The sequence below is a fragment of the Mustela erminea genome, chromosome 5 (genome assembly GCF_009829155.1).
Source record: "Mustela erminea isolate mMusErm1 chromosome 5, mMusErm1.Pri, whole genome shotgun sequence".
Lineage (NCBI taxonomy): Eukaryota > Metazoa > Chordata > Mammalia > Carnivora > Mustelidae > Mustela > Mustela erminea.
Genome location: NC_045618.1, coordinates 94,675,348 through 94,691,555, shown reverse-complemented (window position 1 = coordinate 94,691,555; position 16,208 = coordinate 94,675,348). Strand labels below are relative to the sequence as shown.

At 36.0% G+C, this 16,208-nt stretch overlaps 1 protein-coding gene across 2 annotated transcripts in view; it reads right to left on the bottom strand.

Annotated features, from left to right (window-relative positions):
• The window catches only part of FANCM (FA complementation group M), a 66,768-nt gene that overhangs the window by 48,972 nt on the left and 1,588 nt on the right, over positions 1-16,208 (bottom strand). For both annotated transcript variants that reach the window (XM_032344125.1, XM_032344126.1), the window contains exons 2-8: positions 15,988-16,160; positions 13,059-13,136; positions 10,969-11,127; positions 4,703-4,834; positions 2,356-2,488; positions 1,745-1,870; positions 583-669 (exon numbers count right to left, since the gene is read on the bottom strand). In XM_032344125.1, the coding sequence (XP_032200016.1) occupies positions 583-669; positions 1,745-1,870; positions 2,356-2,488; positions 4,703-4,834; positions 10,969-11,127; positions 13,059-13,136; positions 15,988-16,160 (888 nt within the window). The remainder of the gene's footprint in view (positions 1-582; positions 670-1,744; positions 1,871-2,355; positions 2,489-4,702; positions 4,835-10,968; positions 11,128-13,058; positions 13,137-15,987; positions 16,161-16,208) is intronic.

Genomic DNA, 16,208 nt, shown 5'->3' with positions numbered 1-16,208 from the left:
CAAAGTCTTGACTTGGCCTATAAGCCATATATGATCTGGTCCCTGGCTACCTCTTCAAACTTCGCCTAAACCAATCTTACCCTCATTATACTACTTCAGTGGCATTGTTTGTTTACCGATCCTTAATCATATCAAACACCCCACTGCCTCAGGGACTTTGAATCTTCTATTCTCTCTGCCTGGTATGATCAACCCCTAAAAATCCACAAGTCTTGCTCCCTCACTTCCATCAAGTAACAGCTCAAACATCACCCTATAGACAGGCTTTCCCTAATACCCTATGTAAAATAGCACTCCTCCATGAGTATCTCCTTACCCATTTTACTTTTCCCCACCATTATATTATATATTGCTTTACTGTCTGCTTGCCTTCTATTTTCCCAGACTTCATTTTCTTTTTCATGGACTACTTTAGTCTTAGCTTTTTGACCATTTCCCTTGTCCCACTCTCCCAAAATTTATTAAAGCTTCCTTTTTAGGTTTATTATCCAGAGTAATTAAAAGCCTATCTTCTCCATAAAGTGTGACCACAAAGCTCTTTCAGTAGCTTTGTCTTGACTTGAAGCTACAAACATGACTTACCATTCCATGACTTGAAGTGTTCAACTACAACTTCTTCTAATTTCTTTAACTTTGGATGACTATAAAAAAATTTTTTATCTTTATCTCCTACAACAACAAAAAAATACCAAAAAATTGTTACATATTTCCCATTCAATTACATTAATGTATTTTAACTATCCTTTTCAAAATAGATTTGTTGGGGGCACCTGGGTGGCTCAGTGGGTTAAGCCTCTGCCTTCTGCTAAGGTCATGATCTCAGGGTCCTGGGATCAAGCCCTGCATGGGGCTCTCTGCTTAGCAGGAAGCCTGCTTCCCCTCCCCCGCCCCCGACCTGCCTGCCTCTCTGCCCACTTGGGATCTCTCTCTCTGTCAAATAAATAAACAAAATCTTAAAAAAAAAAAAAAAATGGATTTGTTGGGATGCCTGGGTGGCTCAGTCAGTTAAGCATTTGCCTTTGGCTCAGATCATGATCTCAGGGTCCTGGGAACAAGGACTGGTTGGCTCTCTGCTCAGTGGGGGGTCTGCTTCTCCCCCAAATCATGCTCATGCTCTTTTTCTCTCAAATAAATAAAATCTTCAAAATAGATTTAACATTTTTTCTATTCATTTAAGTAAGTAGCACATAAGCCCTACCATAAAATAAACTTTGAATTTTTCTTTAGAGACTTAACTATTTACTTATTTTGGGGGTAGAAAGAGAGAGAGTAAGGGAGAGAATCTCCAGCAGATTCTCCACTGAGTATGAAGCCCAGCATGGGGTTCAATCCTACAATCCTGAGATCATGACCTAAACGGAAATCAAGAATAAGATGCTCAACTGACTAAGCCACCCAAGCACCCCTGAATTTTTACTGTAATTTCATTCTGAAAGAGAATCCAAATGAAATGAGCAGCAAAGTAGAAGGGAAAAGTATGTATTTAGTTAAGTTATAAATCAGTTTTTGGTAGTTCTGAGAATTTTCATTAATAGTACCAACTACTATTAACATTTAGTATATATTTAAAGTTTACAAATTTGGAATATATCTTTATCGTAACTTAAAGAATAAAATCTTTAAGCATTTAACAGCCCTGTTGCTATAGAAAGAAGTAATGATAGATACATGGCTCGATGGAGCAAAATTTCAAAATCAATCTGATAAAGAGAAATAATATAAAATTTTAAAAGAAAAACCACACCTTTTTGTATAGTAGAAAAGCCATTTGCTGAAGTACCACGTGTATGTGCAAACATGCACTCTAGATGATTATAGAGTTTCATGAAGTCCTCATTTCGGCCAAGTTCATTTTTTGTCCGAGTCATTCCTTCAGAAATTAGGAAAAGATTTTCCAAATTAATAAATATAATGGCAAAATTAATCAAAATTATTTATTAAAAAGAAATTACACTTTAGCAATAAATACAAACTTTTCTAATTCAAACATGAAAGCCATCAACTATTTCCAGCTCCACATTCACATTTGTATTAATGAATTACTTGCTTTTTATCACCAATTCAGCAAAGCCAAAAAGGCATAATCATTTTTTACATAATTATTTATTAGCTTTTTGTTGTTTTTGAAATTGTTCTGTTTGTTTTTGTTTTTTTAAATAATCTCTAGGCCCAAAGGAGGGCTCAAATTCATGATCCCAAGATCAAGAGCAACACAATACTGACTAAGTCAGCCGGGCACCCTTACTTTATTCCTTGTTAAAATAAAGCATCTTTAAGTAACCCAAACTGTTCAACACATGTTTAACCAAAATAATAATATGTCATTACTCCTTTAAATAATTTCATATAATTTACCTTTAGTTCCATCCATAATTCCACAAAGGAAGAAATATAATGACCTCATTCCCATTTGCTGCAATAATTCATAACCATGATATAAACTAATACAAATAGCAAACTCTCCCTCAATTATGCCTTGTTGTATTCCCTAGGAAAAAAAAAGCACATATTGAATTTAACCAGAGGAAGAACTAAAGATACATGTTCTGTGTGAAACTTGTCACTCTATTGAATGTCCACCTACTGAATGTCATAGGACATAGTGCCAGTGTATTTTCCATATATAATTTGTCCCTCTTTAATTTTATTTTTTAATTCAATACAAAATTTACATTTTAAAGAGAATAAGTGATGGAGAGAAATACTTGTCATATATTTTTTCTCTTTCTAGGTAAATTACTAGCAGTATATATAGATTCCTTTTTACTTTCAAAACTATTTAACAAGTACCTACTACAGATCAAGCACAGAGATAGATATTTGGGATACAATGGAAAATAAGTCACATAATGGCCTATGCTCATAAATGTTACTGGCACCAGAACAAAATTTAATTAGACAGTTTAACACTAACATTTAACATCAATAACATTTTGACACTGTCCTAGGACCAGACACTGTTCTAAGCACATTACTTACACAAATTCACTTAATCCTAATACCTGGGAGGTAGATTCTATGGTTTTGCCCATTTTATACACGAGAAAGCTGTAAAGCCAGTATTTGAACCCATGAAATCTGGCTCAGGGTCCTTGTGCTTTTAACCACTATTCTCAACGAAATACAGTTTTTTTTTTTTTTTTAGATTTTATTTATTTATCGAAAAGAGAGAGACAGTGAGAGAGGGAACACAACCAGGGGCAGAGGAAGAGGGAGAAGCAGGTTTCCCGCTAAGCAGGGAGCTGGATGCAGGGCTGGATCTCAGGACCCTGTGATCATGACCTGAGTCGAAGGTAGATACTTAACAACTGAGCCACCCAGGTGCCCCTACGTATTCCTTTTTTTTTTTTTTGATTGATTTATTTATTTTCAGAAAAACAGTATTCATTATTTTTTTCACCACACCCAGTGCTCCATGCAATCCGTGCCCTCTATAATACCCACCACCTGGTACCCCAACCTCCCACCTCCCCCTACGTATTCCTTTTATGAGAACATACAACAAGTATAACTATATGATAGAATAATTTTTATTTTTATTTATTTTTATTTTTTTAATATTTTATTTATTTATTTGACAGACAGAGATCACAAGTAGACAGAGAGGCAGAGAGAGAGGGGGAAGTGGGCTCCCTGCTGTGCAGAGAGCCCGATGTGGGGCTCGATCCAGGGACCCCAGGATCATGACCTGAGCCAAAAGCAGAGGCTTTAACCCACTGAGCCACCCAGGCGCCCTATGATAGGATAATTTTTAAAAGAGACCACTGAGAATAAGTTTTAATTATTTTCCTTTATTAAAGATAAAGACTGTATTATTCTCTACCTCACATCTTTAGTAGCATTTAATTTCAGTAATAGTCATTTTAAATGTCTGCAGGGTAGTGATAAATGCCCTAAAATGGCACCGCAATTACCTAAACCACCTCTCTGCAAAATACAAACTCTCATCAGTAAGATCAAGTTCAGAAGGTTTAGATTTAATATCTAAAATTTCAACGAACATTTAATGACTAGCAGAAATTAAAACACTTTATTAAAGTTTAGTATAATATACTCTAATTTTACAGAAAATGTTCCCTTAGTGGTTCCCTAGATACTACAAGACAAAGTCTACATTTCTCGGTATAAAATCTAGACTTACAACCTAGATTATCTACCATATCTGACTTTCTTAATCTTTTACCTCAGCTACATTGGTTTGTTCACTGACTCCTTCATACCTTCATTCAATTGCCTCTGTTCTTTTGCAGATGCATTATCTCTCAGTTCAAAGAATGACTCAGTGCTTTTTTGCTTATGAACATCTCTTCTGACTTTGGACCTACCTTGATGGGTTTGTTGCTATCCATCTATTGTTTTTTCCTAGGAACATTGGAAATAAGAAGCTTACTATGATGCTTCCTCCAGCCTCTACTATCAAGAGTTAAGACTAGTTATAAAAGTTATATTCTACCCCCCTCATGGCACTAACAGAAATGAACTAAAATACCAAGTCTTTATTAAAAGTTAGAAGATAAAATTATCTTAATTCAAAGCATTAAAGCATATTTTTGCTAGACTTTTTCATGCTTTTTATAAACTATATAAATCATATCTGAATTCTTGATGAGCTAATATATATCCAAAAAATCATTATTTACATTTTATCTTGGGTCTAAACAAAAACTTAACCTCTCTTCAAAATTAATTAAAATATACCTACCACAATATTTGGAGATGGGTTTTTCCTAAATTGATCTCTTGCCAAAATTATCTGGTATTTTGTTAGATTGGGGATATCCCTTCTCATCAAAACATTCTTCTGAATCAAAGAACCGGCAAATGCCTCCAAAACCTGCAAATTTCAGTGAAATTTAGTTTAAGGTCAAAGTCCTTTTTCAAATACATTTTCTCACATATTAAAATGGAAGTTACATATTGAGTAAAGTTTGTATTAAAATAATTTTTTTTAAAGATTTTATTTGACAGAAAGAGACCGCAAGAGAGAGGGAACACAAGCAGCGGGGGTGAGAGAGGGAGAAGCAGGCATTCCACTGAGCAGAGAGCCTGATGCAGGGCTCGATCCCAGGACCCTGGGATTATGACCCAAGCCAAAGGCAGACGCCTAACAACTGAGCCACCCAGGTGCCACTTAAAATAAATTTTCAAGGGTAAACACACAAAATAACAACAAAACTTAAGAGTACTTAACATTTATCCCCAGATTATATCTATATGAAGAGTCAGCACAAGTAACTATTGCCTCCAAATATAATTCAAGAACATACGTGCTTATCTGTGTATTTCTTAATTCCCCTCCCTTCCTAACCTACACATGCTGTAATCTAAGCACAATGAATAAAGGACCTTTGATTTCTCAATGCTGCATCTTCAATATGAAGAACAAAGTCTAGCATATAGGTAAATATTTGTAGTCTTGCTGATTAAATCAAAATGTCTTGAGTACATTCAATTTGATTTGTTGATTCATTCTTTCAAGAAATAATAAGCATCTAGTATATGTCAAGCATTGTTCCAAAGGCTAGAAATTTGCAGCTGAGACAAATGAAGTTGCTACATTCATAAAGTTTATATCCAATGAAGGGAAGCAAGAATAATGAGTGAACAAAGAGAGCTTTTGTTACAATAAATGCATTTAAGAACCCAAAACACAGTAATACTATAGAGTTCTGGAGGAAAATGGAGTCACTATTAAGTAAAGTAAACAAAGATGGTTTCTCTAGAGAGGTAATATTTGAGTTGACGTCTGAATGATGACAAGTTCTGAGGACAGAGACTATCAGGCATTGGAAATGTGGAAATGCCTAATGCAGGATGAGCTTGATGGCACAGTGAATGAAAATAGAGACCTAGCGATGAACTCCTAGTACAGCAATGTGTAATTAACAGTTTAAATTTTTGCCTAATTATATTTCCTAAAATAGGGCTTTTTAGTAGTTTTATTTTTCATCCCTTCCAGTTTTGCTGATCTTATCACCTACAGAACCATCCAAAAGCATCAATAAGGGGCACCTGGGTGGCTCAGTGGGTTAAAGCCTCTGCCTTCAGCTCAGGTCTGCTTCAGCTCTCTGCTCAACAGGAGGCCTGCTTCCTCTTCTCTCTCTCTCTCTCTCTGCCTGCCTCTCTGCCTACTTGTGATCTCTGTCAAATAAATAAATAAATAATCTTTAAAAAACAACAACAACAACAAAAAAAAAACAAAAGCATCAATAAAATGAAATGCCTATATTTGTTTATACAAATTATAATTTTTATATCCTTATAAATGGAATGATTTTAATCATGAAAAAATGTACTAGTATAAAGGAGATGATTTTTATATCAAAATAAAAAGCTTCTGGAGATGCCTGATTGGCTCAGTCCTCAGAAGAGCATGTCACCCTTTTTTTTTTTTTTTTTAATATTTTATTTATTTGACAGGGAGAGACAGCAAGAGAGGGAACACAAGCAGGGGGAATGGAAAATGGAGAAGCAGGCTTCCCACGGAGCAGGGAGCCCAACTCGGGGCTTAATCCCAGGGCCCTGGGAGTATGACCTGAGCCGAAGGCAGACACTTAACGACTGAGTCACCCAGGTGCCCCAGAAGAGCTTGTGGTTCCTGATCTTGGGGTCATGAGTTCAAGCTTCAAGTTGGGCAAAGAGTTTACTTAAAATAATTAATTAAATAAATAAAATAACTTTTTTTAAAAAAAGATTTTATTTATTTGGCAGGCAGAAATCACAAATAGGCAGAGAGGCAGGCAGAGAGAGAAAGAGAGAGAGAGAAGTAGGCTTCCTGCTGAGCATAGAGCCTGATGCAGGGCTCGATCCCAGGACCTTGGGATCATGACCTGAACCGAAGGCAGAGGCTTTAACCCACTGAGCCACCTAGGCACCCCAATAAAATAAATTTTAAAAGAAAGCTCTGCATTACAATGAAAACCATCAATGAAATGAAAAGCCAACCTACTGAATTAGAGAAGATAGATATCTGCAAACAACATATCTGATAAGGGGTTAATATCCAAAATATTTAAGAGCTTATAAAATTCAACACCAAAAAGAGATCTGATTTAAAAAATGAGCAGAGGGGTGCATGGGTGGCTCCATAAGTTAAGCAGCTGCCTTCAGCTCAGGTCATAATCCCAGAATCCTGGAATAGAGCCTCATGTTGGGTTCCCTGCTCAGCAGGGAATTAGCTTCTCCCTCTCCATCTCTCCCTCCCCTAACTTGTGCACATGATCTCTCTCTAATAAATAAATAAATAAAATCTTTAAAAAAAAAAAATAAAACCAAGCAGAGGACTTGAAGAGACATTTTTCCAAAGATGATATTCAGATGGCCAACAGAGAAGAAAAGATGCTCAATACCACTCATCACCAGCATCAGGAAAATGCAAATCAAAACCACAATGAGATATCACCTCACACCTGTCAGAATGGCTAAAATCAAAAAGATGAGAAATAACAAGTGTTGGTGAGAATGTGGAGAAAAAGAACCCTTATACGGTGTTGCTGGGAATGTAAATTGGTAAAGCAACTGTGGAAAACAGCATGGAATTTCCTCAAAAAATTAAAGCAGAACTACTACTACATGACCCAATAATTTCACTACTATGTATTTACCCAAAGAAAATGAAAACACTAGTTTTAAAAGATACATGCACCCTTATGTTTATTGCATTATTTACAAGAGCCAAGATGTGGAAGCAACCCAAGTGTCCATCAGTAGACAAATTGATAAGGAAAACATGGTGTGTATATATAGATAGATATACACAATGGAAGATTACAGTCAAAAAAAGGGACAAAATCATGCCATTTGTGACAACATGGTTAGACCTAGAGGTTATTATAAGTGAAATTAGTGAGACAGAGAAAGACAAATACCATAGGATTTTACTCACATGTGAAATCTAAAAAAAAAAAAAGCCCAATGAATAAGCAAGAAAACAAAAAGCAGAATCAGACCTATAAATACAGAGACAAAATAATGGTTGCCAGAGGGAAGGAGGTTGAGAAAATAGGTGAAGGGAAGTGGGAAATACAGGCTTCCGGTTATGGAATGAGTAAATCCCAGGAATAAAAGGTACAGCATAGGGAATACATTCAATGATATAGTAATGTTGTATGGTAGCTACACTGTGGTGAGCATAGCATAATATATAAACTTTTTATATCACTATGCTGTACACCTAAAACTATTTTAACATTGTGTGCCAACTATATTTAAATTAAAAAATTGTTTTTAATGTTTATTTATTTAACAGAAAGAGAGACACAAGCAGTTTGGGAAGTTGGAGAGGGAGAAGCAGGCTTCCTGCAAAGCAGGGAGCCCAATGCGGGACTCGATCCCAGGACGCTGGGATTGTGACCTGAGCCAAAGGCAGACACTTAACAACTGAGCCACCCAGGCGCCCCAGATAGAAAAAATTTTTAATCAAAAAGGAAATGATCACGAGAAATACTTTGCCATGTCTTAATAATACTTAAAATTTTGTCACAAATAATTTGAAAACAAAAATAAAGCATATTCCTATAGAACTTTTCTTTAAGAAAGACTTATTAAAGGTTAAACGATAGATGAATATTTTGGCTATCTATTCCTATATACAAAGTACTTGAAAACAGCATAAATTAAAATAACAACCATTTTATTTGCTCATGATTCTAATTCTTCAAGTAATAATTCAAGCATGTCACTGAGAGCTCAGGCTGAGATACTGCATTAACAATGAGCACTAATACATAGATACAGGTTTCAAATTACCATTCTTCCATAAAAGTTACAAGGATTCCTTGGAGAAATGGTTGATTACATGGCTGGAACATGAGAAATACCAAATGAGCACAAAATATCTTGTAAGGACAGAAAGTTAAGAAGTGTTAAAAAAAAAAAAAAAAAAAATGCAGGGCGCCAGGGTGGCTCAGTGGGTTAAGCCTCTGCCTTTGGCTCAGGTCAAGATCCCAGAGTCCTGGGATCAAGCCCCGCATGCGGGCTCTTTCGGGAGCCGGCTTCTCCCTCCTTCTCTCTCTGCCTCTCTGCCTACTTGTGATCTCTGTCAAATAAATAAATAAATAAATCTTTAAAAGAAAAAAAAAAAAAAAGCATGTCTAAAGGACACAAGGAACTCTAAACGGCCAAAGTTGGAGCAATCTGAGTAACAAAACTCATACTGATATCAGTATTAGATTGTAGCGGATAAGAAAAAAAAAATCTATTAGTCTATACTGATAAAAGAATTAAATTAATAAATGAATTCTAATTGACAAACATAAAAAATTGAGAGAAAGGAGAAACCGTGATTAAGCAAACATAACAATTAACTGTAGCAAGCAATAACCATCATTGCATGCTAAAATTAGAGAGCAAATTATACTGAGAAACAGGACATTTGAGTAATCTTAAACTAACTCCCCATTGGAATTCTCTATATTATTTGGGCATATTTCCTGAAAGTCTAAAACCACTGCATAGTAAAATGTTAAAAATAAAGTGTTAAAAATAAAAAAGAGGGGCACCTGGGTGGCTCAGTGGGATAAGCCTCTGCCTTTGGCTCAGGTCATGATTTCATGGTCCTGGGATCAAGCCCCATATTGGGCTCTATGCTCAGTGTGGAGCCTGCTTATCTCTCTCTCTCTGCCTGCCCCTCTGCCTGCTTGTGATCTCTGTTTGTCAAATAAATAAATAATCTTTGTTAAAAAAATAATAAGAAAAAAAAAAAGGATTGTCAGGGCACAGCTAAACTCTCTTCTTTGATATTTGGAGCCCTGAATGGCTGAATGTTAAGTGTAATACCGCAACTATAGCCATATGTTTACACCCTCGATTCTAGCTATCAACCGTTTCCTCCTTTCTCCTACACACAGCTTAGCTGAGGTTCATCATGGCTTACGTGACGTTTATCACATTCTGTGGTCAAAATCAGTCACAGAGCCAGTGCAGATTAGAAGGAAAAGGAAATGGGAGGAGTGTCAAAGAATTTCCAGGCATCTTTAATCTGCAACAATGAAGATATGAGAACAAGATGTTCTCCTAGCATGACACTAATTATGAACTATAGAAAAATAGTGTGTTACCTCAAATTTTTCCCATTGAAATTGATAACTGGCCAAGTAATTTCTCAAAAACTACAATATTGACATTTGGCCCAGATAATCCTTTGTTGTTGGAGGACTACTCTTGTTCATTACAGAATGTTAACCAGCATTCTTAGCCTCTACACATTAGATTTTAGTAGCAACTCTACTCTCTACCCCCTCCAGTTATGATACCCAAAAATATGTCAAGACATTGCCCCCCCACAAAAAAGACATTGCCAAATGTCACCAGGTGGACAAAAACTGCCCTCAGTTGAGAATCAATGCTGTATAAGAGATACAGGAGGAAAAATAATGAAAATATATTTTCTTACAAAGAAACTTCTGGTTAAATCTGGACTTGTTTTATAAGTGTGCTCTCTATGTGAAAATTCACTGAGCTATTCACACTTAGGTTTTGTACGCTCCTCAATTTATATGTGTGTTTTATACTGCAATTAATAGGTGTACTTTTTTTTTTAAAATATTTTATTTATTTATTTGACAGAGAGAGAGATCACAAGTAGGCAGGAAGGCAGGCAGAGAGAGAGGAGGAAGCAGGCTCCCTGCTGAGCAGAGAGCCCAATGTGGGGCTCGATCCCAGGACCCCGGGATCACGACCTGAGCCAAAGGCAGAGGCTTTAACCCACTGAGCCACCCAGGCGCCCCAATAGGTGTACTTTTTTTAAAAAGGCTATAATTGGCTTTAGAAATGGTCCATCATTTTGTATTTCCTCTTAAAACATGGTACTAACTCCAAAAATTTTAATTTCAAGTAATTTTTCAACATGCTAATTATATAAAATGATAGAACTATAGATTCTCACAGCCAAGTTCTACAAAATAAAATCTTTATTTTGTATTTTGACATTATTTGTGAAAACCCTGAATAGTAATAAAAATGGCTCACCTGGATATATGCCTTTTGGACGGCTGCAAGTTCTTCACCAAGGGGAACAACTAGCTTTTCAACTCGCCTTTCATGAGAATATGGCAAAATATCTGGAGAATCCTCAGAACGAAGTTCAATCTGCCCAATTCGTAGGTTAGTAATAACCTGTTGAACAGCCTACACAAAATCAAGTATGTTTATAACATTGCACGTTAAATTTTTTAGCTTAGGTTACCAACAAAAATAAAATAGTGGTAAAATTTGAAATTCATATCATTAAACTTCTTTTTGTTTTTAACTATAAGTTACATTAGAAGTAGTACAAGAGGAAGATAAGGCTTTAAAACATCTTCCTTTCGGGGCACCTGGGTGGCTCAGTGGGTTAAGCCGCTGCCTTCGGCTCAGGTCATGATCTCAGGGTCCTGGGATCAAGTCCCGCATCGGGCTCTCTGCTCAGCGGGGAGCCTGCTTCCCTCTCTCTCTCTTTCTGCCTGCCTCTTCATCTACTTGTGATTTCTCTCTGTCAAATAAATAAATAAAATCTTTAAAAAAAAAAAAAAATCTTTCTTTCATGCAGCCCTTCCAGCCAAGAATCCAAGAAATAAGAATATTGGTAAACATCCAACAAGTTCTTCAAACATATTTTGGACTTCTCAATGGCAGTGATATACTCCTTCCACCAACATTTAATGAAGATTCAGACAAAACAGAAGTTTTGGGGTAGCAAATTAAATCACAACCCAGATTTCCTGGTTCCCTGGCAAACACTTTTTTCCAGTGTTTTGTGTTTTTTTTTTTTTTCCTTTGTGGGAAGAACAGAGAAACCTTTTAAAATGTGGAAACTGGGGCGCCTGGGTGGCTCAGTGGGTTAAGCCGCTGCCTTTGGCTCGGGTCATGATCTCAGGGTCCTGGGATCGAATCCTGCATCGGGCTCTCTGCTTGGCAGGGAGCCTGCTTCCTCCTCTCTCTCTCTCTCTCTCTGCCCGCCTCTATGCCTACTTGTGATCTCTCTGTCAAATAAATAAATAAAATCTTTTAAAAATAAATAAATAAATAAAATGTGGAAACTGGGAAAACATTACCTTAACCAAGTTGAGATTAACAGCAACAGTGGTAAAACAAATCAACATCATGTAGTCTCTGAACCATGCACCGAGAAAGCTACAGCATCACTTCTGGAATATTCTTGCCAAAAATGCATAACCTCACTCCAATCATAAGAAAACATCAGACAAACCCAAACTGAGGAATATTCTACAAATAACTGGCATTTACTCTTAAAAGCGTCAATGTCATGGGAAACGAGAAGGCTGAGAAACTATTACAGATACGAAGGACTGAAACATGACAACTAAATGCAAGTGAGATCCTGGACCAGACCTCAGAACTGAAAAGGACAGTGGTCGGAAAACTGACAAAATTCAACTCAGGTCTACAGAGTAGTTAATAGTACTGTGCCAATGTTAACTTCCTAGTTTTGATCATTTTACTACGATTATATGTTAACACTAGAGGAAGATGAGCAAAGGAGAGATAAGAGACTGGAATTTTTGCAAATTTTCTGGAAGTCTTAGTTCAAAATAAAACTTAAAAAAAAAAAAACCAAAAAACTGAAAACTTAAACAATTTATAAAACACATATTGGGGCACCTAGGTGTCTCAGTTGGTTAAGCATCTGCTTTCAGTTCAGGTCATGATCTCAGGGTTCTGGAATCTAGCCCTACATTGGACTACTAACTCAACAGGAAGCCTGCTTCTCCTCCCTCTGCCCCTCCCCCGCTTTGTGCTCTCACACTTTCTAATAAATAAAATCTTTAAAAATTAATGAATAAAATAAAAAACACACTATTTCAAAAGTTAGTACTTTTAACAAACTACTTATGCATACTGACATCTAAAAACTACTAGTGAAAATTTTTTTCTTAATTAAAAAAATAAAAATTATTAATGTAGAAAATCTTCTCCAACCAAAGAAGAAAACAGAGGCATGTGTAAGAAATGTTATATCTTGATGTCAAACTAAATACTAGAATGACAAACTGATCTGGGCCTGTATAAAAGTTATTATTTTTCTTAAATGTTAAGAAATAGAAAGACATTTTACTTACCTTTATATCACTACCTGGTGTGGCACTAAGAGCCAAGATTCTAAAGTGATTTGTATATTTGACTAATTCTCTTACAACCTTAAAAAAAGAGAAAAAGTTATTTAATTTTATCTATCCAATACAAAGTAACAGTGTTTCTGTTAAACAAGCTATTATATATGTTCCATTATCATTATTTCTTATTCAGAGTATTGATGGTCTAAGGGATGGAACTATAATATATATTTTACATATATAAATATAATACATAATCAAGTATAATATAATAAAATATAAAAATAGGAAAAAATACCAGTATGAAATTAGATCTAAAATGGAAAAAAAATAATTGTTTAAGGAAAGACTTTAAAAGTCCAACTTTCCTTTTAAATTCTAACACATTTTCTCAGTGGCACAAAAGCATCATTCTAGATGTTGCAATATGAATTCAACACCCACATCTGTATGATTAATATCAGATATTCCACCAAATTCCTATATGATCTTCACGAGGCCCCAATACAAGGGAAAAGGACCCTTAAGTAAACTGAATTACAGTAATAGCTCTCAAAATCCTATAGTTCTGCATTAAATATAGGAAATAGTAAAAACAGATTACCTAAAAACCGCTCTTATTTAAACCCATGTAAAGGATGAATTCAGCGAGACTCACACTGAATCTTGACCAATCTCAAAAAATATTATTTATGGACTTTCTTTTTAAAATGATATAGAACACATATTAAGATAGAACATTTTACTTACAGTCTAATTGTTCTAAGTAAAAACTGATGCAAGACAAACCCTAATAATACATTACTTTTATCCAAGTGGGATTCTCGTGCATTTTGTAGAAGAGGAAATGGTGCTGTGTTTGTAACCCAGGAAGCTACATTCTTCATGGGATTGTTGTGCCTATTGGAATCTACATCTATAATATTCAAGGTACCATAAACCCTCAAGGCTGCCTGGAAAATTAGTGAAATCAATGCATGCCTCTACTGTACTTCATAAAAGCATAAGTCTTATAATTTAAAAAAAAAGTAAGCTGCCTCAGTGGCTCAGTCAGTTGAGTGTCTGACTCTTGAATTCAGCTCAGGTCTTGATCTCAAGGTGGTGAGTTCAAGGCCCACACTGGACTCCACAACCAATGTGGAGCCTGCTTAAAAAACAAATAAACAAAAAAAACTCAATGCAAAAAATGTTTTGAAAATAAAATAAATGAGTTAAAGTTGCTACATATAAGCTAAATCTACAAAATAAATTCACAGAGTTAAAATAAAAATTTTTAAATGCCACACTCAAGCAGAAACATTAACACACTGGGTATTAATTTAACTTGGAAAGATATGAAAAAGTATATACATCCATTTCCTGCCTAAAATCAAGAGACTCTTAATCTCAGGAAACAAACTGAGAGTTGCTGGGGGGAGAGGGGGAGGGATAGCGTGGCTGGCTGGGTTACGGACATTGGGGAGGGTATGTGCTATGTTGAGTGCTGTGAAATGTGTAAGCCTAATGATTCACAGACCTGTACCATTGAGGCAAATAATACATTATAAGTTAAATTTTTTAAAAAAAAGGCTGTAAACTAACAACGAAAAAAAAAATCAATTCTAAGAAAGATAACAATTCTCCGCAAGATAACACAGAGATATAATACAATAAACTTAACTTAAACTTAAGTTCCTTAATCAGGGAAACTACAGATTCACAAACTGGCAGTAAAATTTACCTCTCTGGCACTAAATAAAATCAACTTTCCCTTCTATTCTTACTCTTTCCCTCTTATCACCAGCTCATAGTTTTACCTACCTACCATCTTTATGTTGATGATTTCCAAATCTGTATCTCTAGCTCAGAAGTCTCCATTGAGATGCACTGCCCACTAGGTATCTATAGCTAGATGCCTCAAAGACAGTTCAAACTCAGCAATCTAAAGCTACCTTCAGGGGCGCCTGGGTGGCTCAGTGGGTTAAAGCCTCTGCCTTCGGCTCAGGTCATGATCCCAGGGTCCTGGGATCGAGCCTCGCATCGGGCTCTCTGCTCAGCAAGGAGCCTGCTTCCGCCTCTCTCTCTGCCTGCTTCTCTGCCTATTTGTGATCTCTGTCTGTCAGATAAATAAATAAAATCTTAAAAAAAAAAAAAAAAAAAAGCTACCTTCATTATCTTTCCACAATACCCCAAATCTTCTGTGCATCCATAAGTCTCCGTTGGTGCTCCTCATTACACCAACATCCTCACAGTCTTCCAAGTCAGAAACCTGTGAAGGAGTCCTCCTAAATTTCTCCTCTCCCACACTGTACACCCTGCTTTTAGCCCTCTCTCTTCTAATCTCTTTTAAATCTTAAGTATCACCCTAGGTAAACATTTTTAAATGAGTCTCCACCACCCATATCCCGTATGTCCTACAAAGAGCATTCAAACTGCTAGCCATAATAGGCAAATGCCTTCATGACCTAGACCTTAAGTTCTCCAGCCAATCCCACCTCTTCACCTTTATAATTCATATTTATGTAGTACATAACTAGAAGGCACTGTTAAGTAGATTGCACACATTATGTCATTCAATCTTGGTAACAACTCTTGACAGTTAAGTATGATTTTACCTAGCTGCCAGAGAATGACACTGCATATCTACTACCAATTTTTGAATAATTAACTTTGTTCCAAAACTCCACCCACACCCTATTTTAGATTACTGCCTCAACCATCATCATCTACACCTGACACTTGTTAGGGATTAAAAAACAACAACAACAACAAAAAAAAAACAACCCAGGCAGCAGAGACACTGGTTTGAATGACAGAGTATTTTCTTCACTGAAATAAGGTGAGGTTTTTTTCATAATGATAACACAATCAATAACTACCATCATTAATAAGTATTCACCAAAATACTCTTTAACAGTATGTTCACAGTACAAAATACTTTTAAACGAAATATTACCTGGCAATATGCATAGTTTCCAAGAGCTTTATGAGCTTCATCGATAACTAGACACTTTATTTCAGCAGCAGGACAAGCTCCTCTAGAAAGATCATTTACCATGACTTGAGGTGTAAGAAAAAGGACTCTCTTACTGTGCCATATTTCCTTCCTGGTGAAAGCCTGAGTAGATCCTGTAAACAAAAGTGACATCCTACATTCTAAATACCAGGACTGTTACC